Raw genomic sequence first — 27,672 nt, forward strand, 5'->3', positions numbered from 1 at the left:
AAAGGTAATTCAACAGGGATGCAGGAATGTTTCTGTCATGGGGGTTCAGCTGGCAGTGGGAAGGTGCTTGCTGGGCTGGGCTGGCCCCAGAAGCCAGGTGTACAGCTGATTTACAAAGGGATACAGTAAAGCGATCAGAGCACCACAGGTGATCTGGAGCTATGCGCCTGCTTCCACAGAGACAGCATCTTAGGCCATAGGGAGTTCATGGACAGTGCTGTTAGATGGGTTGATGGGGGAATGCCTTGTAAGTATTACAGTACATGCAGGAGGGATACAGCCAGAGAAATTACCAACTTTCACATCCACTATTTCACTGGGTGGTGTGCCAAACTGCAACCAGACAATAAACTGTTACACAAGAACTCTGTGACACTGACATCTCTGAAGTGTTAATGAGAATGCAACTACTCCAAGCAAACATTTCCAGATTTGCCATTTTACCAAAAGAACAAAGAGATTGAGTGTGTGTGAGAGAGATTTGCAGACTATACAAATATTTTAAGACAATGACTGAATTAAAGTCTACAGTAAGTTTAAACCTCCTACGAAACACTCCAGTTAAAGTCATTAGTGACTTGTAATGCAGCTGTGCTTGATGAGGAACTAGGAAAAACGCTCAGCCCAAATTATGATCCTCAAGTACTTCATTCTTTGGCAAAGCCATCAGGTTTCTAGTTTCCACATGGTTCAGCTGAGGAGGGCAGGCTCTTTACCACAGGAGCCTGCCTGCTCCAAGTGCTGGGGAGGATGCCTTTTCCAGTGCCACTGCAACATGAATACTGAGAAAATTGGTGAGGGCTGAACTGACATGGGAGAGAAGGGCATGCAACCCACAACCAGACACCACACCACTACCCATGGAGGACTCAAAGAGGCCAAATGCATCCCCCCCCAGTATTACAGCTTGAAGCAACACATTTCACAGAGCACCCAAGAAACTGGCAGCCTCCCTCAGGCTTTTGAGGACAGATGACACTCATCCAACCTTTCCTTCAGAGAGCTGCAAGCTTAACTCTTGCCAGCTCCTGCGTGTGCAGCCTGCATGCGAGCAAGGGGAAGGTCAGGTACCCTCGATGCACTTACTGCAACCACTTCTGTGTCATCTTGCTTCCCCTGTCTGCCCTGCAGTCTACTTTCCAGCAAGCACAGGAGAAGCAACACTGGGTTAAGGAGTTAGGGACAGAGGCAGTAAGATATCCAGAGTGAAAGTACAGAAAAGACAGACAGAAAAACAAAGAGGAAGGCAAAGGGCTAAAGTTGCTGAGCAGACCTCTCCCTGTCCTGGGGGTCTCCGCAGTCCTGGGGTGGCATCACCTCAGCCAAAGAGGGAGCAAGGCAGAGTCATCCCACACACAAAGAGGTAAATACTCCGAACCATCAGTGCAATGGTGCAGTTCTCACCTCCTCCCTCCACATCCAAACCACCTCCCTATCATGTCCCTTTCTTCTGTTCACTCTTGGGTGTGTACTATAACCAAGGCAACCCCTGTGCTCTGTAAGAAAACAGGGGCTGGAAAAGGTACTGACTAGCAGGCACTGTGAGTAAAGGGAGCGGTGTGTGGCTACGGTTAAAAGCATCCTCTGACTAACACCAGGGGAAAGAGAATTTGCTGTTAAACTCCAGGTCAGAGAGGGCTAACACTCAATTCTGTGATTTGTTCAAGCAGGGACTCAGTGCTAAAGGTGACCATGGTGCTGGAGGGGGCCTGGAAGAACAGACAGACTCAAAAGATGACATATCTGTGGAAATCTGAGCTACAAATCAACTGCAATGAGAGGAGGAAAGGGATAGTGTGGACCTACTTGGCCCCAGATGGGAAAGGCAGGACACATACTTCAGCCTCCCATTAGGGAGCTGTCTGGGTGCACTGTACCCAGCAGTCCGTCCTCTCTGGGGCAAAGCTACCTGTGAAACGGCAGCAGGAAACATGCCTTAAGGACAGGAACAAAAGAAAGGGGAAGAGGCAGAGCAGTAAGGGAAAAAAGAAACAGGAATATGCAGCAATTTTAAAATAAATGTGTATAGCTCCTCCCTGCAAGGAGGAGGATGTTCATTCTACTGAGGCCCACAGAGCTTCACATTGCTGAGATTAACCTTCTTGTCCTGCCCTTACTGCAAGAGAACATCTCTGTGCAAACAGTTCTCTGACTGCAGATATCCAGAGCCCCCTGCCCCAGCACAGCCCGTGGCCTGCTGCTGTGCTGAGCTGATCCTGCTGATGCATGGAACAAGTAGAAATTGCTGGGATGAGCACAGACTGAGTGAGGTTCCCTCATGGCATAACAGGGACAGAACTGACACAAGCCTGTCTCCCACCATGCCACGTGCAGGGAGAGAGGAAATGACCTCCAAAGCAAATACTATACTCTGAGCAGGAAAAAACAAAGTTGCGGGTTTGGGAACCTCCCTTGCAAGGTGGAAAAGTCACAGGAGACTGCAGTCAGTTGGCTGCACCCAAAAACACTTTGACAAAAAGCCACACCATTGAAACCCAAGCAGGAGCACCACAAGGAATAATAATTCCTTACCTTTGACAGTGATCTGGGCTGTGGCTTCGATCATGCCGAGGGAGGAGATGGCCACACAGGTGTAGTTGGCAGACTGCACGATGTTATTCAGCTCCAGGACGTTCCTACCGACGGGCATCTCATCCTCTTTGGTCAGTTCCTCCACACCGGCCATCCACTTCACGTAGGGCATTGGAGCACCTACTGCCACGCACGTGAGGTTCACACTCCCCCCAGGCATCACCTCATGGTTGCTCGGAGGGATAGAGAATCGAGGAGCAACACGCCGCACTGAAACAAGGAGGAGACAGCTAGTAGGGTCACAGAACCAGCAGAGAGCACTCAGTTGCATTGCGGGGATATGTGAGGGGGGTTCAACGTTTTTGCCTGTCTATCCCTTGGGACAGATAAAATGAAGTGCAAAAGCTGTTCACTGCTTTGCCAAATTGCACACACTTTGCTCTCCTTCCTTAGCCACTGGCATCTTATTAGAAGAACTCATTAAGGGATGGCTCAATCCATTCCCTCCAAACATAGCCTTTTGAAATCATATTACTAACATGAAACATTCCTCCATTTAAATTACATCCCTCTAATTAGAGAGCATGCACAAATGCCAGTCACACACTCTCTCTGTGCAGGGCCCACTGAAGCTCTGCAAAACGGAATTACCTGCTCAATTTATTAGCTCTAGAGTAAAGCAACCCATCCCCTAAACCTCCCAGGGTTTGGGCAGGAGCAGCAGAAGGGTTTCTTTCTGAATTAGCACACGTGTGCTGCTAAATAAAATATAATTCCTTTCAAAATGTAACTCAGGTTCTACCTTGGCTCAGAAAAAATAGTCACCAGAGCTATATGACATTGTCAGGGCCTGAACAGATCACCTTGCTGGGCAGGAGAGAACTAATCCTGACAGATGTGAGATCATATCCCTTTTGACAGAAGAGAGCTGGGCTGGCAGAACCCTCCCCACCTTTGTGGCAGCACTTCGGGAGATGTATTCCTCCTTATTTCATTGCACAGCTTCTCTTCATATCAATCCCTTGCTGGGTATTTCATTCAAGACTTATTTGTAAGCAACTCTCAGCTACAATAAAGCTCTAAAGCTGCCTGCCATATGCATTCACGTCAGGAAAATGACACTGAGAAATGAGGCCCCTTCTTCAGGGTTAGTGTTATGGGCCTATTTAAGCAAGGGTAGAGAAACAACTGTGCTCGGTAAATCTTTGTCTCCTCTGGGCAAGCTCATTTTAGTCTGTAGTTAAAAAGGGAAACTGCTTGAACGTGTCTTGCCCAGCAGCCTTGCCCTCCTCTAGCCTCCTCCACCAGAAAGGCAGCCCCAGAACATCAGCTGGGTTCACGACTGACTGGCTCTCCCTGCCAATGACGCTCCTCCATCAGTGCATCGGGCTGGCGGAGCAGCAAACAGCTGCAGCGCTGGGGGCAGGTGGAAATCGGGCAGGAGCCTGAGCGGTGCCAGCTCACAACATGCCGCAGGCATGACCGGCCCCACAGGCACTGGGGTTCCGGGGGGACACGGTTCTGCTGGCCTGGCTCCTGCCACCACGGCGTCTCCGCAGACGGTAAAGCTGCTGACAGCCCGACAAGCCGCAGAGGTGTCAGCTCTGCTTGCCAAGCTGACTCTCCCCAAATCAAATTTCACTAGTGCTCTCTTTGATGATTCATCCCCAAACCAACAGGCTTGCAGAAATAGACTGAACACAGAAGCCCCCACGCTAGCATGTACAACAGAGCTAAGACTTCGTGATAAATTAGACAATACTGTCAACATCGTGTGTGTACTACACATCGTCTCGGTGACAAAACAGGGCTCATTAGCTCCTTACCAGCCAAGGGAAGGATAACTTGCTTTATTTTTTTTTGTTTTGTTTTTTGTTTTTTAATGTCTAAATCCAAAGTCTTGCTGGTTGTTTCTTTTAATCAATTATTAAATCTCAGATCAATAGCTACATGAGCGATTGCCAGTGAGGCGTTACCTGACTGACGGGGCAGAGCTCCCCAAACGAGACAGAACTGAAAGTGTACTCAAGTGCTACACAGTCATGAGAATACGGAGTTAACCTGATGGACATGGCAATGGTTCAACATGATGGCGTGTATTTCCAACCAAAGCATCCCAGCACCATTCGTTAAGAGTCAGGTTTTGTTTTCCAATGAACATGGCGTTGAATTTTTCCAGGTAGCTGTTCGATTCTGTCCCCATCCAAGGACCAAACCCACCCACCCAGATTGTATTAAAATAAAAAAGAGCAAACTTTGAGGATAAAGCCATAGGTGTGCAGAGCACTCACGCACATGCACCAGGCAAACAGACTGGCAGGCACCAGAGGCCACTACAGAGTCAGAAAGAAAGCAGTGCAAGGACAGGACAGGGAGAGGGAAAGTGCACAGGAACTTGCACACAGGGACATGGGAAGACAAGAGACTGGAGGACAAGAGGCCATGCAGCAAGGTCAGTGCCCAGCATGCACAAACAGATTTTGACTCCCAGCCCTGTGAGACCAGAGGCAGCACAGCACGCTGCAGACTCCCCTGCACCCCACACTGTGTCCCTGTGCCAAGCACCGCTTTCAGGGTGCTCCTGAGGCCATGCTGAGCCCCATCAGTGCCGTGTTCCCCTTGATGTGTCCTGCAGAGGCAGTGCCTGTGGGCGCTGCAGTCATCTCTCCCTGGGGAAGCCAGGAACCAACCGCTCCTTGCTCCCCTGTGGACAGCACAGGGGAGATGCACTTCAAAGGGCTGGGGACTCTCAGCAGCACTTCACAGAGTGAAGGGAAGGGCTGAGCCTCTTTGGAAGTGCCTCCCCCCTGTCCTACCCACAGGGGAGCAGCAGAGGTAGTTGGTGCATACAGGTGCCTAGAGAAAGGATGAATGGCAAGGAAAACTCCCCTGCAGATCAAACCATACAAGAGGGTGGGCAGGCTGCAGCACTGCCAACCTTGACATGGGCCATGCCTCCTGCACACCGCAGCCTGCGGAATGTTGGGAAGCTGTGGGGGGCCTCAGGTCTCAAGCATGGCAACAGGTGAGCAGTTAAACAGGCCTCTGCGGTGTATTTTTGCAACCCGGAAGGGCTGAGTCGGCCTCCCCTTGTTAGCACACCAGCAGAGCTGCTAAGATGGGCTCATTGCTCCGCACCAGAGAGCAGCGGTGCCCAAGGCACTGCAGCTGCTAAAAGTGGATGCCATGCGTAGGGGTCAGCTCTCAACATGGGAGGCGGGAGGGGGGTCAGGGCAATGCCTTCGGTGAGAGATCTTGCCTGGACAGTGCTCTGGCAGGAGTGAGTGCAACGGAAGGGACAGGCTCCATCAGCCTCCCATCCTCTTGGGGGATAATTGGCAGCTTCTTGTCCCAGTCAGTACGGAGGGAGAAGGGGAGATGCTGTCAGTTAGCATTAGTGAGAGCTGGCAGAGCTCTCATAGCAGCTTGCAGAGCACCATCAACACATTCCTCAGGCTCAAGCCAGCGATTTAAGTCGCTTGCTTTTCTAGCATAAGAGTCTGGTAATAATTTAAATCAGTATAACTCCTCATTCTTAGAATTTCTGTCCAATTTACAAGTCAAATCACATGGGCTAGCACAGCCCATGATGTTACCTTAAGTGCTGCAGAAAATTTTGTTGTTCTTCATTTATCGCAGCGATGAAATTTCCCTTTTTATTACAATTTTCTTGACAAGAATTTGCAGTATTTTTTTTTTAATCTTCTTTTTGGATAAAGATCAGAGAAGGTGGTTTGGAGGTTTTGCAAGAACAGCACAGGGAAAATTGCTGTGAATATTAAAATGATTTCAATGGACAATAGTATAATTCAGAGGTTTAGTTAAACCAGCAGACTGTCAAAAATGAGATTCATTGTCATTCATCCCAAGAATAAGCATTGTAAGGGCTCTGTGCTGCCCCACTATTCAGCACGCCTCCCCGTAGAGAGCGTTCCCTGGGAAGTGAAGTGAAACCCCAGAGTGGTGAGCAGTGCAGCGCAACCTGAGCCTGTGCCCTGGATCCCACAGGACAGGGAGAAAGGACAGTGTGAGACTGGTTCCCCACTCCCTGCAGGGACCGTGGCAAGGAAGGAGGGGAGCAGGCAACACAACAGCCACAAAGGTTAAGACTGAGAAATGTTAATAATTCAGCATGCATTAACATGCATATTCCTTGACTTGAGAGCAAAGAGCATGAATCGATTGCCCATCTCCTGTCACCACGGGAGTGGCTGTTTCCTAACATCTCAGGTTCCTTCTGAAAGTGATGTTACCTCCTCGGAGAACCAGGGACCCCCCTTCCCTGCTGCTGTCTGCAAGAGTTGTAGATTCTGAGCTCTGGGCATGAGTGCTCAGGGCTCACAGGCTGGTGCTCTTAGCCCCTCTCTTGTGTGCTGAGACACTGCTGGCATACAGCAAGGCTCTGCTGGAAACACAACAGTGCCAGGAGGACTGCTCGTGCTTCCAAAACTGCGCAGTGCTGCTAGGGAAGGGGAAACCAAATTGCTTCTCCCTGCTGGCTGTCTTGGCCACAGTACAGCTGAGCAAACGACAATGCTAACACCCCTCACTCTAGCTTGCAGAGATGCAGGGACCTCTACTTGCCTGCTCTTGCTTCTGGGTTTCATTCCCACCATGCCTACCTGGCATCTGTCTAACTCTGGGCTTCATCCTCCCCCTTCCTGGCACCCCCATCGCAGGCTCACTGGGTGCTGCCACATGGCGATGGAGCCTGTGCTCTGCACGCTTCTCCGCTCCTCTCTGAGGCAATCCCAGATGCTCTGGTCCTGCATCACTGTCCTGACACCCTCTCCCCTTTGCTCTTCCTCTGCACGAAGGAACAGCAGTCTGACGCCCCGTTCGCTCTGAAGGAGGAGCAGCACTGCCTGCGCTGTGCTGCTCCTCCCTGGCCCTCAGCACAACAAATGCAAGTTCAGAGGGCTGCGTTCTAACCTCCCAACTGGGATGAGTAGTAGAGAGTGATGCAGTGGCACATCTTTGAGAAGGTGAGACTACCTTACTCCAGCCAGGCAAGCTGGAGGATTCTTGGTGCACAGAGTGGGCTCTTGCCCTCGCCACACTGCTACCCTGCCCAAAACTCCCGCATTCCTCAGGAACCACCTCCTCAGTCGGGAAGGAGTGAATTTAGGAGATATCCTCAAACATGATCATCGGTCTGCATGGTTTACTCATCTGTAGACACTTTTCATCTCTCCCTAGTGCTATCATTTTAAGGAAGGACTTCAAATGGAAAGGCAGTTGCTGGAGTCTCACAATCTATTGACAGAATCAACAGCAGGAGAGGAAAAATTGGAACCAGAAAAAATGCATTTACAGTCTAATCTTGTGCTCAAACAATGCTGTACTATTTATGCTCCCAATGCATCCTTGAGTGCTGACATTTTATAGACAATTTCCAAAACAGGGCCTTGCCATTTTTGGATTATATTTCAGCTATAACTTTTAGGTCTAATTATTTGCGCTGACAACCACGTATAAAAGAGGATATATCATTACAGTGGTGCAGCACTGGAGACACATCAGCATTCAGCATACTGACATACTAATAGCAAAGTAAGGGAGAGCAAGATTGTGGAGCTATGCAATTTGCATTCACTCTCTGAAATTTCTCTGATGAAAATAACACAACATTAAGGAGGGGAATAAGAGAAAGGATCCACTGTATCAAGATAAAATAACTCGTTAATAAATAACCTTGTAGCAGTCACAGAGCAATAATTAAATGCATGGGTGAGCAGTACACAGTTTTAAGTAAAGCTGGAAAAATGTAAGATGTAATTATCAGTGCCAAACAAATTATAAGCACGGCAAATCCCAATGGAATATTTAGAAACTAATTTCTGGCTTCACATTAAATATTTGTGTACGTGGGTATTTTTGGTGGGGTGGGAAGGAGGGGTCGACATAAAGAATGAGAAATTATCCACTCCTGCTGGCTTATAACCATTCTCGGCTGCCTCCCCTCAGCTAAACCATGTGGCTAAAACGTTTAAGTGCCCTGTCAAAGGTTTATTCTCCAAAGGTGCCTGAGCCATCACAGCGGTGCTCCAAATTCACTGAAATCTGCAAGGCTTTAGGCCTTGGCTTTAATTTCTTCTTTTTTCTTCCTTTTTCTCATTTTTCATCATTGTCTTGGGTTCAGGTAATTTTATCCTCTACGAAATCTATTTTTAGAGGGTAAACAACAAGGGCCCTGTGCCTCAGTACAATCTAAATGAGAGCACGTTCCAGGGAGAGAATGGGAGCGAAGTCAGTGTACTGGAACAACTGCTATGACAACTTGTTAAAACTTGTTCCAATGATGATTATAAGATCAACTCACGCAGCTGCCTGATGGCACGTGTGAAAGGAGCCAGGGTCTCTTCCCTGTGTCACCCGGGAGCAGTGCCGGGCTGAAGAGCCGCTGCAAGCATCCCTCTCCTCCAGTGCCGTGTGGAGGGACGGACCCGCAGGAGTCATCTCTGGAAACTAGCTCAGGACTTCTGCCAAAAACACCAGCTTTCCTCAGCATGAAATCATGAGTGCCTCAAACTAGGTCTTGAGCTATATTTAATTTAAAAGCTGGAGTCGCCTTTCACTACTGTCCTTTATTCACCTCTGGCTCTCTGAGGGCAGCAGGACAGTGCAGAGCAAAGCATCAGGTTCTTCTGAGTGGCTACCAGCTCCTGTGCACATCACCATGGGCCTCTCTGAGCCATCCTAGGCAAGGCCGGGGCCACTGCCAGAGCTCCCTGCCTTCCTGCCAGCAAGAGAAAGCCCCAGCCCCAGGGAATAAAGGAGAGGCAGACCTGCTCATGCAAAGGGCCTTTGTCTGACCATAGAGAACTGGGGACTGCAGAGGAGTAGGGAAGCTGCCTCAGCACGAGGCCCTTGCATCTCCCAGCCACCTGCCCCTGCTGCCCTGTGGCAAGGGAGGGCAGCATGCTGCGTTCTCCAGCTGAGATCAAAAGTAAGCTTTTCGCCTCTAGAGAAAGTTAAAACTTGTAAAGCTACAGGAAAAATTGAGGAACCCGCTCTCCCTAGCAGCTTGTGAGGGGACTGGAGATCATTGTGATCTCTGCTTCCGAAGACCGCTCTTGATCTCCGGCCAGAACGCAGCAGCAGTTTAGAGGCACTGGCACCTATAGCACAAGTAATGGGTTAGAGAAGGACCCCACATACAGCAGCATGCTCTTCTTCCCATCCTACCTTTGAACAAAACCGCCCTGGCTGGTATTTGCATGCAAAATATATTCTGTGCATTTTAAATCTCAAGCAACAAAGGCATGCAAGCAAAATATCAATGCCATCACCAGAGTCACAGCAAACAGTAAGCAGATTTCATCAGGCACACTGTGGCCGTGCCTGGAAGGGAGCCAGAGTCTGTAGGCCCCCCCCCGCTTTTGGGGATGGCTCTCCTCTCCCTACTGGAAAAGTCCCATCTGACGTGGTGTACTGTAGATGGATAAGAAGTGAAAAGGACCAACCTTCTCGCTGATCTGAGAGATGAAAGTTTGTTTTGTTTGATGGCAGAGTGCGATGAAGATGAGGAGGGAATAAAAAAAGACAAGGAAAAACACAGAGAGTAAAAACAGGCCAAGCTTCATCTGTCCGCACACCACTGAAACGACAAGACAAGACTACAGAGGTCAGCCACAACTTCCCACCGTGCACACACAACACTCCACGTCATGGACAAGAGTGCACCACACCCACACCACTCTGGCCTGGAGCAGGGCTGGCCCCTCCGCCTCCCTGACCTGCTCACCGCTCCTCGAGGCAGGGCGGAGGGGACTGCACGTCTCTCACATACTCACATGGAGGGTGCTTCGGGGGCAGCAGCGCTGGGCCAGATGCTGGAAGCACAGACACGTTTACATGTGCAAAACACTCACGCACACGCACAGAGCAAGGGACTCCAGCCATCACACAAACTGACGTGCTCTCACACACCCGCTCCAGCTATAAAGATGATGGTAAAGGCACTTTAAACCCATTGACCACACACTGGGAAGAGCGTATACGTGGATCCGTATTTTATCAAGTATGAAAGAAATGCTCCAAAAGATGGAAAATCTTCTATCATGAAGAGCCGTTCCCCTCTCCAAACAAAGAGCTAAATGCAGCAGAGAGGTATTAGGCAAGTGACAGACATGCGCAGTCTCAGCTGGGCTCAGTTTCGGGAGAGCCTTATTGGTACACTGTGCTGCGAGTGAGAGGTGGACAAGAAATCAGAAGGACAAAAACACCCAGAGAGAATTGAGCAGGTCCCAGTTTTTGTTCCTGCGGGAGAGACAGTAGAAGGTTAGTTGCATTTTCCTTATAGACAAAGGAGATCTTATTTCTCTAGCAGGAGTGACCTCACTCCAGCTACAGATCTGTGGCATATCAGCTGTAATCGAACCCTCGCTGAGAGAATACAGAAGTGGATTTGATAGTTAAAGACTGCTTATGAGTCACATTTTTGATAGGGAAGGAGAAGGTGGGGGGAGGAATTTGCTTTCCAGCAGAAACACTGCAAATTAGAGAACAGCATGTGGCATTATACAGTGCAACAGTACAGTCAGCCATTTCCAGTGATTAGAGGACACAATTTTAACCAGCACTGACATGGTACAGACCAGGCAACAAACTGCCAATAACAGCTACAACAGTGGCCTACGAAGTGTAATGGAGCTTGCAGGAGAACAGCAAAACAGTTGATTATGTTTCTTCAATTGAACTGATACCAGGGGGCCAGAACCAGCCAACCTGGAGCTTAACTACCCCATAACCGAGGGCCACATCCAGTGAGGACCCCCACCCAGACATCCTCAAAACAAACAGTCCTATCTTAAGTTCCAGGTTTCCTCTGGCCTGCTTCAGACATGCAATTTACCTCTTGGTCTACGAAACATTAACATAAGGCTCATTTAATCCTGTGAGACCCTGTTATGGGAGGGAACCTCTTTATTGCTGCTCCCAAGCCACCACTTTATTTCCTAATCTAATGGAGCGTATCACATCTGCATGGCCTCAGCAGACAGCCAGGGGCTTCTGCTTTCTGCTCAGCTCTTCCCAACAGGAAGGATTTGTTTCCTGCCCTTGCCCAGGAAGGACACTGCTTCTAGCAAACCAGGTGTAACCGTGAACAGCTGCATTTCTGGAAAGCAGCACTAACACTGCCACAGGACAACGCAAACTCCAAGTGCTGCAAGCTTGGACCAACTTGCTGCGCCTCTTGGGACTGTGCAACTGAACAGCAAGAGGCTGGTGTGAAGGGTCTAAAACTGGGGGATGATGCTGAAACAGTTATGGGAACACCCGTCCCTGCTGCAGAAGCGCAACAGCTGGAGAGCCTCTCCCTGCCCTTGGGAAGGCCTGACAGACCTCAGCCATATCAAGGGGACTTGCTGTGGTGCCACTTGGCCTGCCTGGGGGCAAAGTGAGGGGTGCTGCTGCAGCTGGGGAACGGCCATGAGCTCTGTTTTGGGGAGCCTGGCAGGGAACACGCTGCATCAGTGTGCATGGACAGGGTAGGCTCCAGCAGTGGTTTTCCTCACGTGTTGACACTTCAGATTAGAGTTGGAAAGGTGAGGAAACACATGTGAAACACGCTAATTCAAACAGATTACTTTCTGGTCTGTCAAACAGGAACAAGTTTGGGGCCTGTTATTTGTCACTAATTGCTGGATTATCTCTTAATCTCTTATTATATTAGTGGCTTACGGGGAATAAAAACCAGTAGCAGGCTATTTTGGAACAGCTGTAAGGAACACCTGGGCAGAAAGTTCTCTCTCCCTTCCCTTTAGTTAATGCTTAAACAGCTGCTGCTTTATCTGAGATAAACCTGATAAATGGTAAATTGAAAGTTTCATCTCCTTACATATCCCATTCACATGCTCCCTTATCTCCAGTTCTCTATCCATGTCACTCCTAAGCTAAAAAGGATGTTTTACCAACAGTTTTTCTGTTTTTAACAAAACAATGACTCTAAGCAGTGACAGTAAATAACATCTGCCCTGGCCATGTAGGGATTTAAGGCTGGGGTTACCCAGAGCATCCCCTGTGTAGAATACCATGGCTCACTAAGCATGCTACTGTGTTCCCACAAACCTGAGCTGCCTGGCAGCTAACTTGAACATGTCAGTCTATGTGCAGGACAAAGCAAGTCAAGTCACAGCAGAAATGCCAGCAGAGGATAGCAAACTCTAGAAGGTAAAAACAGGGCTCTTTTTGAGATCTGAGTTGAAACAGCAAAGAAGCAAAGAGCGAGGCCATATCAGAGACACGTCTGCCAGTCCTAACTGTCAGAAGGCTCCAGTGGCTTTGTAGGCAGAAATTCCCATGCCGACCGAATTTGGCTTTTACCCTGCCACAGACATCCTTGTCTTATGCAGCAGCAGCAATACTCTAACCACAGCAGCTTGTTGCAGAAAGAATGAATTTGGGCTTATGGGAGGCTCTGCTTTTGTGTATTCTCGGGCATTAGCTTCCTGAAACAAGGCAGGGGGCTGCGGCCAGGATATGAACGCACAGGTCTGAGAGTTTAGATCACTAGCTCAAACAAAGGAACACATTTCTAAAGCTTTTCAGAATGGGAAGCTAATACTTTCCTGAAAGCAACAAGAAAGTTCATTATCCCAACTGGCTCTGCAATTCTGCTGGGAACTGCCAGTATCTGTCCTGTGCTGAAAACCCTCTGGTGCTATGCAAGGCATTATTAATATAAAGACAAACCCAGACACTTTGGAATCCAAAAGACAGAAGGGTTAACAAAAACCCAGAGAGGGATGAACCTGTTCCTGCTTATCTCCAAAAGCACATCTTGTGTCTCAAGGACTCCACATAAATCAAATTTTATCCTTTACAGCTTTTAGAGGTATAGAGGAACAAAAGGACAGATTGTCTTTTTTACGCCAGATTACATGAGAATAAGACAACCTCCCATTATATGCAATGAACAATGTTCTCATGCCACAGTGATGAGTATATTCCATCCTAGAGAGACAGACAGGATGCTCAGGGAGCCCAACCATCCTCTCCCATTCATAGTGCACACACATGCATGCATGAATTCAATTAAGAGCAGAAAATCTCAGAGCACCAGAGATGGATTTCCTAGCCCTTTGTGCAAGTGGATACGGAAGGGGAGGGAACAGACATTTAGTCGGCAGATACGCAGGCCTAATTGTTTCACAGATGTCTATGCAGGTCATGTGGGGAGGAGGGGGAAATAGGTCTCCAAGTCCATTTCTGTGTTGCATTATCATGCACTGAGCCACCAACCACTCTCCTTCTATTTTCCATAAAGGTCATTTTACAAATAATCAGACTCAAGCCTCGCATTGCACTTCTAACTGTCAAAGGACTTTGTAAGGAATAAAACTGTTAAGCTTATTTAGTTGAGTTCTATGAAGCACATTTAAATCTTTAGATGAAATGTGCTAGCAGAAGGACAAATAACTATTATTTATTAAACCGTGATCATTATAATCATTAACAGCATAGCAAAATGCTCAGAGAAACACTGACTGTGAACATACTTCACCCCAGGAGAAGACATGGCAAAAATATTCATAGTAGTATGTGGGGAAGAGAAAACTTGGCAGAAGCCTCTATGTGCCTTTCCGTCTCAAAGCCAGCCAGCTCCAGTATGAGGGTACACAGCCGCAGCAGCACGAGTCGCTGTGCTGACTGAGCAGCAAACGTCTGCTGGTGCTGAGCGTTGTGCAGCTCTGGCCGTGCCGCTGGCTGCCTTCACTCCGAGCCTGCTTACAACCAGCCACGGTGCATCTGCCCAAACTACAGCTGCTCTGACTTTTGCTACAGCAGTACCTTCAGCATGGAGCAGCACCCGGGGGCAGAGGAAAAGAAGTTAAAAATACTGAAATCCCATAAAAAGGAGTGCACTTTCTTCATCAAAAGGTCACTGCTCTCTTGCACTGCTCTACTGCAGCATTATCTTGAGGTCAGGACTGCACAGAGCGTACACAGGGAGATCACGGCCCTTCAGACGCGCAGCCCTCCTCAGCCATGTGCCAACTGCTGAGGGGTAGTTACTCTGTGGCCTCTATTGCAGCCTGGTTTGGCTTCTTCTGATGATCCAGGGCAGACATCTGTCCGAAGCAGCGGTCTGGGTCATCCAGCCTGATTCAACCGCCCCTTCATGTTTCCTGTCATCCAGGCATCATCTTCACAAGTCTCTCCACAGTCTCTGCTTGTCTGTGATCACTGCCAGGCTCTCAAGCACCGGCAGTGCCCCTCTCTGGTCAGGTAATGTCATCCCCATCAGCCCCGACGAGAGGCAGGTTTAACGGAGCGCATTGCCAGAAGTGTGCATATAGCTGGGTTGTAAGCAAAAGTATTCCCCATCATCTAGCCATTTTTCAGACATCTCCAGTTTTGGTCGCTGACTGTGTGACCACTGTCCTCAGCTTTTACTCTTCTCCTGGCAATAGCCTCGAGCTTTGACTGCTGTTGCTATTTTAGCTGTTTGAATATTTCATAAGCAGAAATGTCCTTTTTAAAGGCTTCAAGTCTTGTTGCTCCAGGCCCATGTCAGTCATTCAGAATTATTATTATTTACACAAGGTTCCCACTGCAGTAAGCATCATATAGCTGCAAGTAGCCATTTCGGTGAGCTCGCCCTGTGTCTGAGCCTAAGCTACCGCTAAGTCCCCAGGTGTAAAACCCTGCGGAGGCCAGAACTGCTGCTAGGGACAGAGTCACAATCTGAATCTCCTTTTGGGTGATGGTTTCTTGGCAAATAAAACTTCAGACTCCAAGCAAGTTTCCCTGCTGCCAAATGAAATGCTAGCCTGGCCTTTCAAAAAGCACACCAAGAAAGCACAGATTTTTGCAGTAATACCATTTCTATTTACTGCAGTCTGATTTACTAGTTTGTGATTTGGGGACAGAGGAGACAATTCAGTTCTAAATGGTCTTTTTAGAAAAGCAGCTGTGCAGCTACTTCTCTACAGTATGTGTAGCATTTTGGGCCAGTGAACTCACTGCACTTGCCCCACTGGACCATGCCTTGAAGGCCTGAAGAGCAGCATTTAAGAAGTGAGAACTGGGCAGGAGATTTCTCATTTGATGGGAAGTATGCAGCCAATGCTCCAGTAAGTACTGTTCTAATGGAATCTGCATTGCTTACTGCTGTAATCAGAACTAGGGAACACACTTAGTGAACTCCACAGTGTATTAATAAGGATATTCTTATACACTGTCTTCCTGCTCATCTGTTTCATTGAAGTAGGAAAAAAATAATACCATGTGTAGAGAAAGAGAAAGGCAGAAAAAAACCCTTCATACAGGGAAAGAGTCAAATAACAGTGCCTCTACTGAGGGGAGCACCACACAGGCCACCACCTTCACAGGCATTTCATACGACAAGACTTCTGGCTGAAAATGCTCCTCTCTGTGCAGATGTAGACAAATGAAGAGTGAAATGTGTTCACAGAAAACCAATAGCGTAGGTGAATCAGTGCAATTATACCATACTCCCAGTGAGCATGATGAAATGACACCTTTTTTTTTTTTTCCACACTAGGTCCAATCTGCCTTCCACTTAAATCAATTTCTTGTATGTCTTGAATGAACTTCTCGGATTTTTGCTGCTAAATTAGACAGTAAGCTCTCTGGATTAGAGGAATCACATTTTCCATACGTTTCTACTCCCTTTCCTTCTCCCTGCAGCACCATCAAGTCCAAAATCTAATCATTGTTACGATGTACTGCAGCACATGTAACCAAGGACCACAAATGGATGAGTGTTCCCTCATGATGGTAACGATAACATCCAGATCAGCACTGACAAGCATGCTTGTGCTGAAAGGGCAGGATAGGCATATGCCACTGTGACCCCTTTGAAGTCCCTGCCACACCCCAGATAGCCACCTTGCTCTGGCATGCTCCCCACTCTTGCCTTCACTCTGTTCTTGCTCCTCTGATGGTCTGGATGTTTTCTGCAACCCTCTGTGCATGGAGGGCTGAAGAGCAGCAGTGGGAGGCAGTCAGCTCCCAGCACTGGTCCCTCATCCCCATCCCGGCTCTGCAGTAGGAGACAGATAGACCTGTCAGTCCAGAAGCAGAAGGCTTATGAGGGTTGCTTTCCAGCACACTTAGTAAGATGAAAATAATAGCTTCAAGGAAAATGCATCCATTTTCCTTTACAAATCCCTGGTGTGGAAATGTTTTAACTTTTAATGAAGTCCATCTGTGCAGAAGTGCTGGCTCTAAAGGATTCAGAGAGACAAGACACTGGTGCAGCCTGCTCCTTCCTCCTCCTGTTCTTTCATTGATATAGGAAGCCCTGAGCAGTGCCTGGATACTCCTTCTCAGCACCCAGTATATTCCTTTGTTAGCACGAAAAATATGATAAAGATGCTAATGAGCCCGTGCTTTCTAACACAGCACACTCACAACGGATTACCTGGGAGGCTAGGAAAGGGGAGGACATGATCAAAAACATAAACCCCAAGAGTCAAGAGACAAACAAACATTTGAACTATTAAAAAAACAATAAGCTGTAAATGAGAGAAGGTACAAGTAGTCCTGAAAACTACACACGGTGGAAATTAGTACCACTGCTCAGTACTCAGTCATGCTTTCCGAGAAAGTGGCCAACTTCTTGGGTATTCCCCGCAATGAGGTCAACCATTATGAAACCGCCATGCAGTGGTGGTGCAGCTGACACACTTAATTTCCTCTGTAATTTAGCATTAATTAATGTCTTCTCTAGTAAAGATGCAGACACTTTCTGAAGACCCTACTGGAAGTCACCGATCCATCTAATGACAACACTGTAGGTCTATCACAAGAAGAAAGAACAGGGGTTCTTTTATTCTGCATCCTAGACCTAAGAAAGCAAGATATTTTCATTTTTCTCCTTGCTTGTTAAAGAAATAAAATATTGTTGTGGTTTGACTACCTTTCTGATGTCATTAATACAGTAACATGATTTTTTTTTTGTAGAACATTTGCTCTCAGAAACTGTAAGCACAAATACCATCTAGGACCTAGTACGCACAGTGAATTTAATCTGATAATAATTTATGGGGTATCCTGTCTTAAATATACAGCAGGGCTTTATCAGGATCACACAGGTTGGAGACTGACGTTGTAAAGATTATGTGCAATAAAAAGGCTTGTTCCAAAAATTTATGTGTGAGAAAATTACAGTTAACAGCAAAGCATATGTCTAAGAACACGCTTTCTTCGGTGAATGTCAGGATCCTCTCACATGTGCAGACCATCCACGGCGCATTCCTAGCCCAAACAGGACAGATGAACCTTGCTGAGCAGCAAGTCAAGTGTAAAATTCAGTACACTCCTCAGTCCTACAGGATTCACTTGCTAAATCAAGTGTTCATTAGTAAGAAATCGGAAAGTTGTTAAGAGGAGGTTTTTCTACCTCTTGAAGCTTCTGTGCCTTTTTTCAGCCACATCGCTATAGAAAACAGAACATTGAGAGTCTGAGCATGTCACAGGAAGCAAAAGCATCCCAAATGCTGCAGCAAAACAGCTGGGTATCCACGCAAACCTATGCAGCAACAGCCAACATGGTAACTAGGATCCTTCCCCTCAGAGTGCAAAGTGACAATCTGGAATGTGTTTTAGTACAGCTTGCCTGAAAAGCAAACTTGCAAGAACACGGGGAGTTTAAAATCATCCGTAAGTATATTGTGAGAGTGAAATGGGTGATTCCACTGCATAGATACAGCTTCATCTTCTGAATATCCTTAACTGGATACTTCAGTCTTCCAAAGACTCTTATAATCCAAATTACGCTGCAAAATAAAACAGTAGTCCCCCAGAATAAGCAAAGAAAACAATGACAGAAGCCACCCCTAGAAGCAAACACACAGCATGTGAAGACTTAATCATTCTTATGCCCCCTTTCCACACTAACCAATGCATGTACAGCTTTAAGATTGTGTTTTCTTTCTTCAAAACAGAGGAAGGAAGAAATGAAGATGAGATTTTATTACTAGACAGTCGATTCACTACGTGGAAATAAAATCTCGTTCTAACTCCCTAACAACAGTGGGTTCCACCAGCACAAGAATCTTCTTTCTCTTCTTGGGAAAATCCATAACTACATTTCCCAGGGGCTCCTGACCAGTGGCTCTGGTTATACAGAGTTCCATATGAGGCAACACATTTATTTCTTGCTGAAATTAACAGAAAGCATACAGGGAATTTAGCCCTTGCTTCTCTCCAACCTAACTCAAACACCTTTAATGTTGAGAAAGAAAACTGGCAGGAGACTGTCTTAATGCAAAACCTAGCTATTCTGATATGTTGAAAACAGTTTTAAATGGGCAACATAGCATAACCATTAGAAAAATCACTTTACATGAATTGTGGCTAATTTCCAGCAGGTTCCCAGTGTGAGCCATTAGTACCCAGAGGCTCAATCATCGATGCATGTAAGATGGATTAGGACAACTCCAAAAAGCTGTTCAGTTTTTAAAGACACACATTCCAAAGCAGATGCCTAAATATTGGCTCACCTATAGCTGAGCACCTCTGGCTCATCAGAGCATAACCAGTTTTACACTATTACACCGAAGGTTAGTTTATACTAAGAAGATTAAGCACTCTTTAATCCCAATTAAAATAACCATGACACAAAGTTAAGGAGTTCAAGGGAGAAAGGAATTCCAATTCTGCCCATATTTCAACATTTTACATAACACCACATAAACAGCAAAAACAGATTTCCAGAAATGTGAGTCAAACTCAACGTGGATCAAAGATATCCTTGAACTTAACCTGCTGTTTTTTGAGCAAAAGGCCACATCACACAATCTGCAAAGTGTGATCAAGGCACTAAGACAGGGAACATATTCCTTCGCTGAAAACCATGGAGCCTTTTGGGCAGGAGGAGAGTGATCTCCGTGGGTGGAAGCTGGTCTTACCTCGAACATAAAGGTTAGCTGGGGCAGAGTAGCGGGTTCCTGCGCTGTTGGTTGCAACACATTCGTATTTGCCTTGGTCTGACTCCTCGCTGTTCTCTATTTGCAGAGCTCCTGTACACAAACAAAATGACACAGACAACTCAGGTTATGGCAAATGGGGTAATTGAACAGGCAGCCTCAGAAAAGGAAGGCCATGCCCCACACATTTAAAGTATCTTCCTGGATAAATATATTGTGACATTCCCTGGACCCACAGGGTACCAGCATGCAGCCAAAAGGTACCCAGTCTGCTGTTAGAAGCTTGTGAAATTGTTTATTGTTATTTTTTTTAATGTGCAGGGAACCAGCTACTGATGCATTTCCAACTGCCCCGCCACTTATATTCATTGCTTCAATAAAGGAAAAACACATACACATACACACATATTAATTACAGCTTCGTATGGGACTCCTGTCTAATAAAAGGACCTTTAATAAGCCTTTAATCAAAACAGCCAAGCACAAAGCACACTAACTGTAGCTGTTTGTTTCTTATCTGATGCACACAAAGCCTAGCAAATGCTCAACAAATTGCGACCTTCCTGCAGAAACTGGCAGAGTCCCATCTCTCCCACCTCACCACCCCTCCTTCCAGTAGACATTCCCTTTTGAGAAAACACTTTGCCTTTCACCAGCTTTCTCCATGTCAATGATCTCCTTGTTCTTTCGAATTTCATTATACGCAATACAGAAAGATCAGAAACTCATCTGAGACATCAAAGATACACACCAGTGCAATACACCCATTTTGCTGCATGGCGCCTGCATGAAAGCCACCCTCCCTTTGTCCCAGCAGTGCCTGCTCCCCCAGCTTTGGGTCAGGAACAGTTGCTTAGCCCAGACTGCAGGTTCATCAGGACACGATCTGATCCCATCCCCAAAGTGTCAGATGCATGAGGGGCAAATTTAAGTAATTGCAGTAATTGTCAGAGCACAGAGAGTAGCAATTTATGTGGGGAACCTGTGGAGTACTCATGATGTGGAAGTGAGTGCTGATCTAGGGTGGTTTTCTCTCATCTGCTCAGCCTATTCCACTGGTGTCCAGCACCACTTGGCCTGGGAGGCTGGTCCAACTTCTTGCCTAGCACAGATGACTGCAGAACTGGTCACATCTAAACTCTCCCAGCTGGACCCCATATGCAGACTAAAAGATGGAGATGCAGAGAAAGAAAGAAGCAGGATGCATATGACAGCAAGCTGGCACTGCAGGAGCGAAGGGCCGTTGGCCAGACACTGAAGCGGCTGGTGCTCAGCCTGCTTCCCCCAGGCAATGTGGGAATAATTTTTAAAGTGCCTCCAAGTACTCAGATTCTGCTGGTTAGGACTGCCTGTAAGAAGGGAACTCTGCTCACAAACCATATACTGAACTAAAAGAAAACATTAACCCCTTTGCTTGTAAGGATTTGAACTCATTTCTGCTTGCCATGGTTCAAAACGACCACTGAGAGCGGCACTGAGAATAGCTGGCGAAATTGCCTTCTCCCTTCTTGCTGGTTCAAGCTGCAGAGGTCAAACTCAGTTTTTCATATCATCAGAACAGAAGAAAAACTAATGTGAATCAACCACTGCCACCTACATTATTTAGAAGGATAAATCGAGACTGTAGCATAAGTCTATATGTCATGGGGAAAAATGAACTTCCCTGGGTTCTGCCATATAATAAAAATGATGTACAGAGCCCTCCCTATTGTTGCATTAGTGCTGGAAATGAGGCTCCAGCTAGACAGAGAAAGCTCGTTTGCAGAAGTCTTTCCATCTACTAACAAAAGGACCTGCCAGCTTTCCCTAGCCATGGCACTCTCTGGACACCCACAGGCCAAAACCTACAGAGCACTGTTGCTTAATTCAGGGAGAACGCTGAATTTCTACATACTATCTGGGAAAAACATCTTCAAGCAGACAGCAGCATGACAGGCAGTGGTGCAGGACGAAGCTTCCCAGCATTGACAAGATACAGAGAATCAGAGAATCTAGAAATGGAAAAGACCGATTAGGTTATCTTGTTCATCCCTGGGGGCCAGGGCAGTATTGCTCCCTGTTGTAAATGTACTTGTGTTCTGTCCAATCCCATTTTAAATGTGCCAAGTGATAGGTCTTTCACCACTTTCTCAAGGAATTGATGCCACAACCTGGTTATGCTTTCTGTCAGGAAGATTTTCCTAAAACTCACTATTTATTATCTCCTTCTTAATTTCTGCTCATTACTCTGTGGGCACACATGTGCTGCTGAGTTCATTCAGAGTGCTTGCATCAAGCTTGGCCGGGAAAAGCTGTTTGCTGCAAAACATACCCAAACTCAAAAAAAACAACCCACAAACAAAAGAGAGTGGATGTCATCACCCCGAGGAAGACCCTATCTCTGATTTAGCCTGTAGCCCTCATCAGCTGGCTGGGCTGAAAGCAGAGTCAGCTTCAGGTGACAGGCAGTGGTGTCTGCCTGGAAAAAATGAAGATCCCTAGATAATTCTGCCATGAACACATATCTTTTTATATGCCCCCTTTAGACATTTAATACATATCCCCGGTATTTATACCCTTTATACTTGTGCTCACCATGCCTCTTAAATGTTGGTTAGTCAAACTATTTTTTACCTCTAGGTATCTCAACATCATTGCTGGAGAGAGAAGAGGAAAACATAAAAGGATGAAGAAAATGAAGGCAGAAGGGAGTTTCAGATTACTTGCTGTTACTGCCTGTCAGTTCTGCAGCCAACGCGGACCAATTTCTAGAATCATACTATAAACATGTAACATGTGTCAGCAACTGTCTACAAACTGCTCAGGGACACTGGGCAAGGGATTCTGGGTTTGTCTGGGTTGGCACAACTGTTCAAACTGTGGTGCGTCAGAAGCAAGGAGAGAACCCAGAAAGCAGAAGGAAGTTAATGCAAACCTCTCAACTGAACCAGAAAGAAAATAGTTACTGCAATAAATCATCATTAGACAAACATACAGATCCCGCAGTATAGCTGACAGCTAGCAGGAAGTGGAAGGATCAGGGTAAACTGATGGCAGTCAGTGGGATTATAGGGGTTTTCTTGAAGGACAGCCTACAACTAAGTGATGGATACAGGAATGTGCAGGGTATCTCAGAGTACAGAGATTTATGAAGAAAGTTAAGAAGCTCAGACCATTGCTGGGATCAGAAAGCTGGAGACAGAAATGCACTCGAGCCTTGGGAAAAACTCCCTAAGTGTAAAATGCTCCGGGCCCTAGTTCAGTCATCCCAAAGAAAGGCAATAGCTTCATCTCTTGGAGGGTTCAAGTCTAGTCTGGACAGAACACAAGGAGCTACAGGAAAGGAAGAACAGTCCTGAGCAGCCCCTTTCCCTGAAGTTCATGGAAGCTGTATCCGAAGACCCTCAAAAGTGCAGTGAATTCTTTGCTTTGAGAAGTGCAAAGGACCTGATTTCTATTCCTAGCCCTGTTAACATCTCATCTTATAATCTGCGTCTCTGCAAACTAGGGCTAGGAAGGCTGATTTACTTTTATTCATTACTTTGGGATTTATGCTGCACAAGTTGCTGAGTAAGGTCTTGTTCACACAGGATGTTACTGCAAACTTCTCATACGGTCTCTTCCAGTGCTCCCGTGTCTGGTGTCTGGTCTTGTTTGCATGGCTGAGTCCTGATGTGCAATCAGACAGCTTGGCTTCAGTAGATGCACGAGGACCATCTACCACCAGGACATGCACATGTGTACAGAGAGGAGCAGCAAACAGCTTGTTTGGGAGCATGTGGGGCTCTGCAGAGGTAGGTGTGCATCAGAGCAAAGCCTCTCTGCTGAGCACCCTCGACCTCCGCTGCCTCCTAAGCATCCTGAACAACAGCGGGGCTCCAGCGCAAGAGGGGCAGCCATTCCTCACCATGTTGCAATGTCATGTTGATCTCGCTTGCAGCTCAGATCTGTTCCCGATAACACATCTCAGCTTATCAGGGAGCTGACAGCTCCTGAGAAAAACCATTGGCTGCTCTCCAGTGCCAGGGAGAATGGTGACAAGGCAGAGCTTTCTGGGGCTGAGAGCAGGAGCTGGCCCTGCTGACTGACAGGCATCCCTTATAGGTTCTTTACTTTGTGCTCCTTGCCAGTCCCTTCCCTCCTCTCCCAGCTTTTTCTTTTGCTCTTTAAACTTGGAGACAAACAGCAGCCCCGTTAGCAGCTCTCCAAGATACTTATCTATTCAAATATACTTGTGCTCAGGCAGAATCATTAGTTGCAGTGACAGTGGTTAAAAGAAGCATTTAAAAAGTGCACTGCACTGAAAGAGCATGGGGAAGGCAGATCCTGATAAGGGCCGCTTCTTGGCAGCGCTGGCTACTGTTGTGCCATGGAGGGCTTGTCACTCTCTCCTCTAGGTGACAAACCAAATGTAAAAGCTCTGAGCTGCCATACAAATTGATCTCTCTGAAATCCTGCTCTGTAGCTCATCAGGTGCTTGTGCTCTCCTCTCCCAGAGAGCACCGCATGGAGCTAACACAGCAGCTCTTGGGGCGACACTCTTCCTTATCTCTTCAGGTCGGAGCTCCATCCCCAGCAGTGGGAGCTGCTTCATTTCTCTAGCAGGGCATTCACAGCCTCAGACCCCCGGCTCAGAGTGGGGGCACTGGCCTTTTGCCCTGATTATAAAATCAGACATAAGTACCCAAGAGTCAGACGAACCAAGCTGTGGTTACAGCACTCATCTAAGGAAAGGACTGGTAAGGCAAGTATTAATGAACCCAGATACCTGACCAGGGCCCTTCCTCTCAGGGAAGGGGTAAATTTTGCCCACCCTGCACCCTAGAGCACATGGCTACCCAAAGCCCTCCCTTCTCTTTCCTCCTGCCTCCTACCAGCTTCTTCCACAGAAACACCACCAGACTTTTCCTGAAGCAGTATTCTTAGTCACCCCTTCAGCCAGTGCTTAGGTATGGGTCCCAATCCCCCTCTGCTACAAACACCCTGGCTGCTGCCCAAGATGACCAACACCTGCTGTGGGAGATGTGAAAAACTGAAATACACCAAAACCATGCAAGAGTCACTAATAATAAAAATAAGCATGTCCCACATTTACTATTTTTTGTAATTTATAACAGCAGCATCTTCCAGCTGTTACAGAGGATTGCACCTAGTCTCCACCAGCCATCAGCACTGCAAAACAAGGTAACTACAAATATATTTGCACTGTTAGTGTTCATTATGGTCATTATGCCTGAGAGGCTGGTGATTGGCACACAAGGGGCCTATTCTGGATGGCAGTGCAGCTGAGAAATCACTCTCCTGTGCACCAGGAGAGCTGCTGATAGCACCCAACTGCTGCCACCGAGTTGGACTCGGGCAGAGAGGGAGCAGAGGAGACCTAATGTGCTTGGCAACATGAGGTCTCCTCTTGGACAGTGGAGTTTCAGGATGCTCTTGATTTCTCACCAGCAGGCACAGGAAATCTCGGGGAACTCTGCATCAGAAGCAAAACTACAGCACTGTCAAATGCACAGTAATGCTTATATGCTTCTAAAGGGACATGAGTCAGTCTGAATCCCGACAGTAAGAAACATGTTATTACAAACATTTCCAGGCACTACCCCACCCAACCTCCCCTTGACACTGTCTGCTCCTGCAAGCACATCTTCTCATTTTGAAATCGTTTTCCTTTCGCTTTTATTTTGTGACTGGAAAAGCTCAAGAAACAGGAAAAAAATCCTATCACATACAAAGTGCAATCAAATGTACAAACACATGCTCAAGAAGAGACAACAAAATTCTTTTAGCTTCCTCTAATCTCTTTGGATAGCTTTATGCTCCAGCTCGCAGGATAGTGTCGAAATACTGGAGTTATATTTAAATCAGTTCACTCGGGACTGGAAAAGGTTTAGCTGCAGCTATACAGAAGTCGGTGCGGGTGTTTACCTGGCTTCCCAGACAGGCAGCTTCTGACACCCAAGTGAGCTGATCTAAAGTTAATTCAGACAGACCTCTGCTACGCTGACATCTGCAGGGAAGAAATACTCTTATGTATAGGAACCTCAGATATTTCCTGTGGTGACAGAAAAGTAACAAATAAATCTGACTGGAGAGTGATAATGCCTGAGACAGTGATATTTCTTTACCTCCTCATGTGAATCCGATCTAATGCCTGTTCAGTCCAGCACCCACCAGAAACACAACTGCGCTCTGCTCTCCCTTGCAGCCCGGGGCAGGAAAATGCAGCCAGGTTTCATAAAAGGTTGAGTGAGTCCAATTCCAGAGAAATGCTGGAAACTAACATCTTATATTCTACTTTGAAAATAAGAATGGGGCAGAACTTGCTTAAACATGGATTTGCTGATGCTATCTGTGGGTCACCTTAAGAAGCTAGCTATTGCCTAATCTGATGGGCATCTGCCAGCTCCATGCCTTTCTGATGAACAAATAGGGATTTCAAGATTAAATTACTATCTGGGGCAGCCCTGGAGGGGTAAAGAGTGAAGCTACAAATGGAGATTCTGAATTATAGATGGGAGCTCCTCCCATTTCAGGGAAGCCAGAGATGTCTTGGACAGAAAGGATCAAATATGTGAGGGCAAGGTCAAACAAGGTGTTTAGAGAGAAAAATCTCCTGTTTGGAGGGGTGCATGATAGAATTTCTCAGGTCATCCTCTCACTAACCCCATGCTGCTCCCTGTGAGTGGGTTCTCTGCTGCTCTGGCACAAAGGTAATGCTTAAACCTCCCAAGTACTCCAGACACACAACTCCTAGCAACACAGTCACAGCAGCACTTAAAACAAGCCAAAACCACCCCTTCCCCCCAAATATTATTACCAAAAGGGTTCATTAAGAGTCATTAGTTCACCCTTCCTTTCAGACCAAATTAATGTGGATTCCAAAGCATCAAACTTACCTTAATGAGGAACAAGAGTGCAGCTGGGTATAGAACATGGCAGAACAGTCACTTCTACATGGACACAACCTCACCATCACAAAAGCACTTTCATCTAATCTGTCGTTATCTTTAGAAATTCAATGACCTCCGTTTTAAATAAAAGGCATTAGGCTGACAGAAATCCTCTGGGAGAAGACAGAGAGCAGCACGTGGCTTCTGTTTGCTCTCACAGAAATGTCATCTTTGACATTCAAACAGGACACATATATTTTAAATAATGTCAAGAACATTCTTAAAATACCTCATCAGGACTCAAACGGGGGTGGGAAGTGGGGTGGGGGTGCGGGGAACTTATGTTTTATGAGATGGATGGTTCTTTCCACAGAGATGCGTTCGGTTCCCAAGCAGGACGTATGGAGCATCCACGTGGTTCTGGTGCTGAGTCATTAATGTCATCAGACAGGGCAGGCACGCAGTGAGCGCGCAGTGAGGCCCCGGGATGGCTGCACGCTTGGCGTGCACGGCTGGGAGCTCAGAGTGCCGGCTAGTTAGCATTCAATCTGTCATTTCATTTTAGGATTTGCAGTAGAAATAGGAGATGAGGAAATGGTTTAAGGAGCTTGTAACATCACAGCTGTCAATCTCCACCGTTCCAAAGGGAGGAATGACAGATATATAAGCCCATTCATATCAAAATAAGGTTTGCAGTTTTTCTCCCTGACCCAGATTTGCTACAGAGGCAACTTAATGCAAATATGCATCAAACGGCAATTCACATTTAGTCTAAAATCACTTAACAGGAGCTGAAAACATTAACCCCCAGCAACAGAACCAGTTCCAAAGAGTCAGACTATTAACTTCCAGCAGTGATTCAGGGGAAAGGGGGAGGGGAAAGGGGAGAAGGGGGAAAACTGAACTAACGAGATCATGTTGATTTGTAGGTGGTAGTCATTCTATCGAGAAATCCAGGGGTCAGTCAACAGGGGTAACCAAAATCACAAGAGAATTCAAAAGGGCCTTAGCATGTAACGCTGATTAACATGCTAAAGTTAATCTAAAGAGACAGCTTTGAGTGTTTAGGCTAGAAAAGACAACACTCCAACTGGAAAGTCATTACTGGTGCATACAGGCTGTGAAAACTAGCCAGGGACTGTGCACACTGGGCTGTCAAAGCAGGGGTGGGTTTAATTAATGAAGGCTTAAAGCAGCCAGACGTGCTTCTGATTTATCTGTTTAAAACAAATCTTTGTGCTGCAAAGCAACATCGGCATGTCCAGCTTGGAAAGGGGGGTCTGGGGCAGTGGTTCTCCACTCTGCTGCCACATTAGAGGCACACTTGAAAGGCAAACATGAGGAACGCAAACAAAGGTGCTCCT

General features: G+C 46.8%; 1 protein-coding gene across 15 annotated transcripts in view; it reads right to left on the reverse strand.

Moving 5' to 3' along the window:
• The window catches only part of PTPRF (protein tyrosine phosphatase receptor type F), a 391,093-nt gene that overhangs the window by 73,665 nt on the left and 289,756 nt on the right, over positions 1-27,672 (reverse strand). For all 15 annotated transcript variants that reach the window (XM_074832274.1, XM_074832288.1, XM_074832283.1 and 12 more), the window contains 2 exons: positions 19,419-19,529; positions 2,533-2,802 (listed from right to left, as the gene is read on the reverse strand). In XM_074832274.1, coding sequence (XP_074688375.1) covers positions 2,533-2,802; positions 19,419-19,529 — 381 coding nt within the window. The remainder of the gene's footprint in view (positions 1-2,532; positions 2,803-19,418; positions 19,530-27,672) is intronic.

This window comes from Strix aluco, chromosome 8 (genome assembly GCF_031877795.1).
Source record: "Strix aluco isolate bStrAlu1 chromosome 8, bStrAlu1.hap1, whole genome shotgun sequence".
In the NCBI taxonomy this organism is placed as follows: domain Eukaryota; kingdom Metazoa; phylum Chordata; class Aves; order Strigiformes; family Strigidae; genus Strix; species Strix aluco.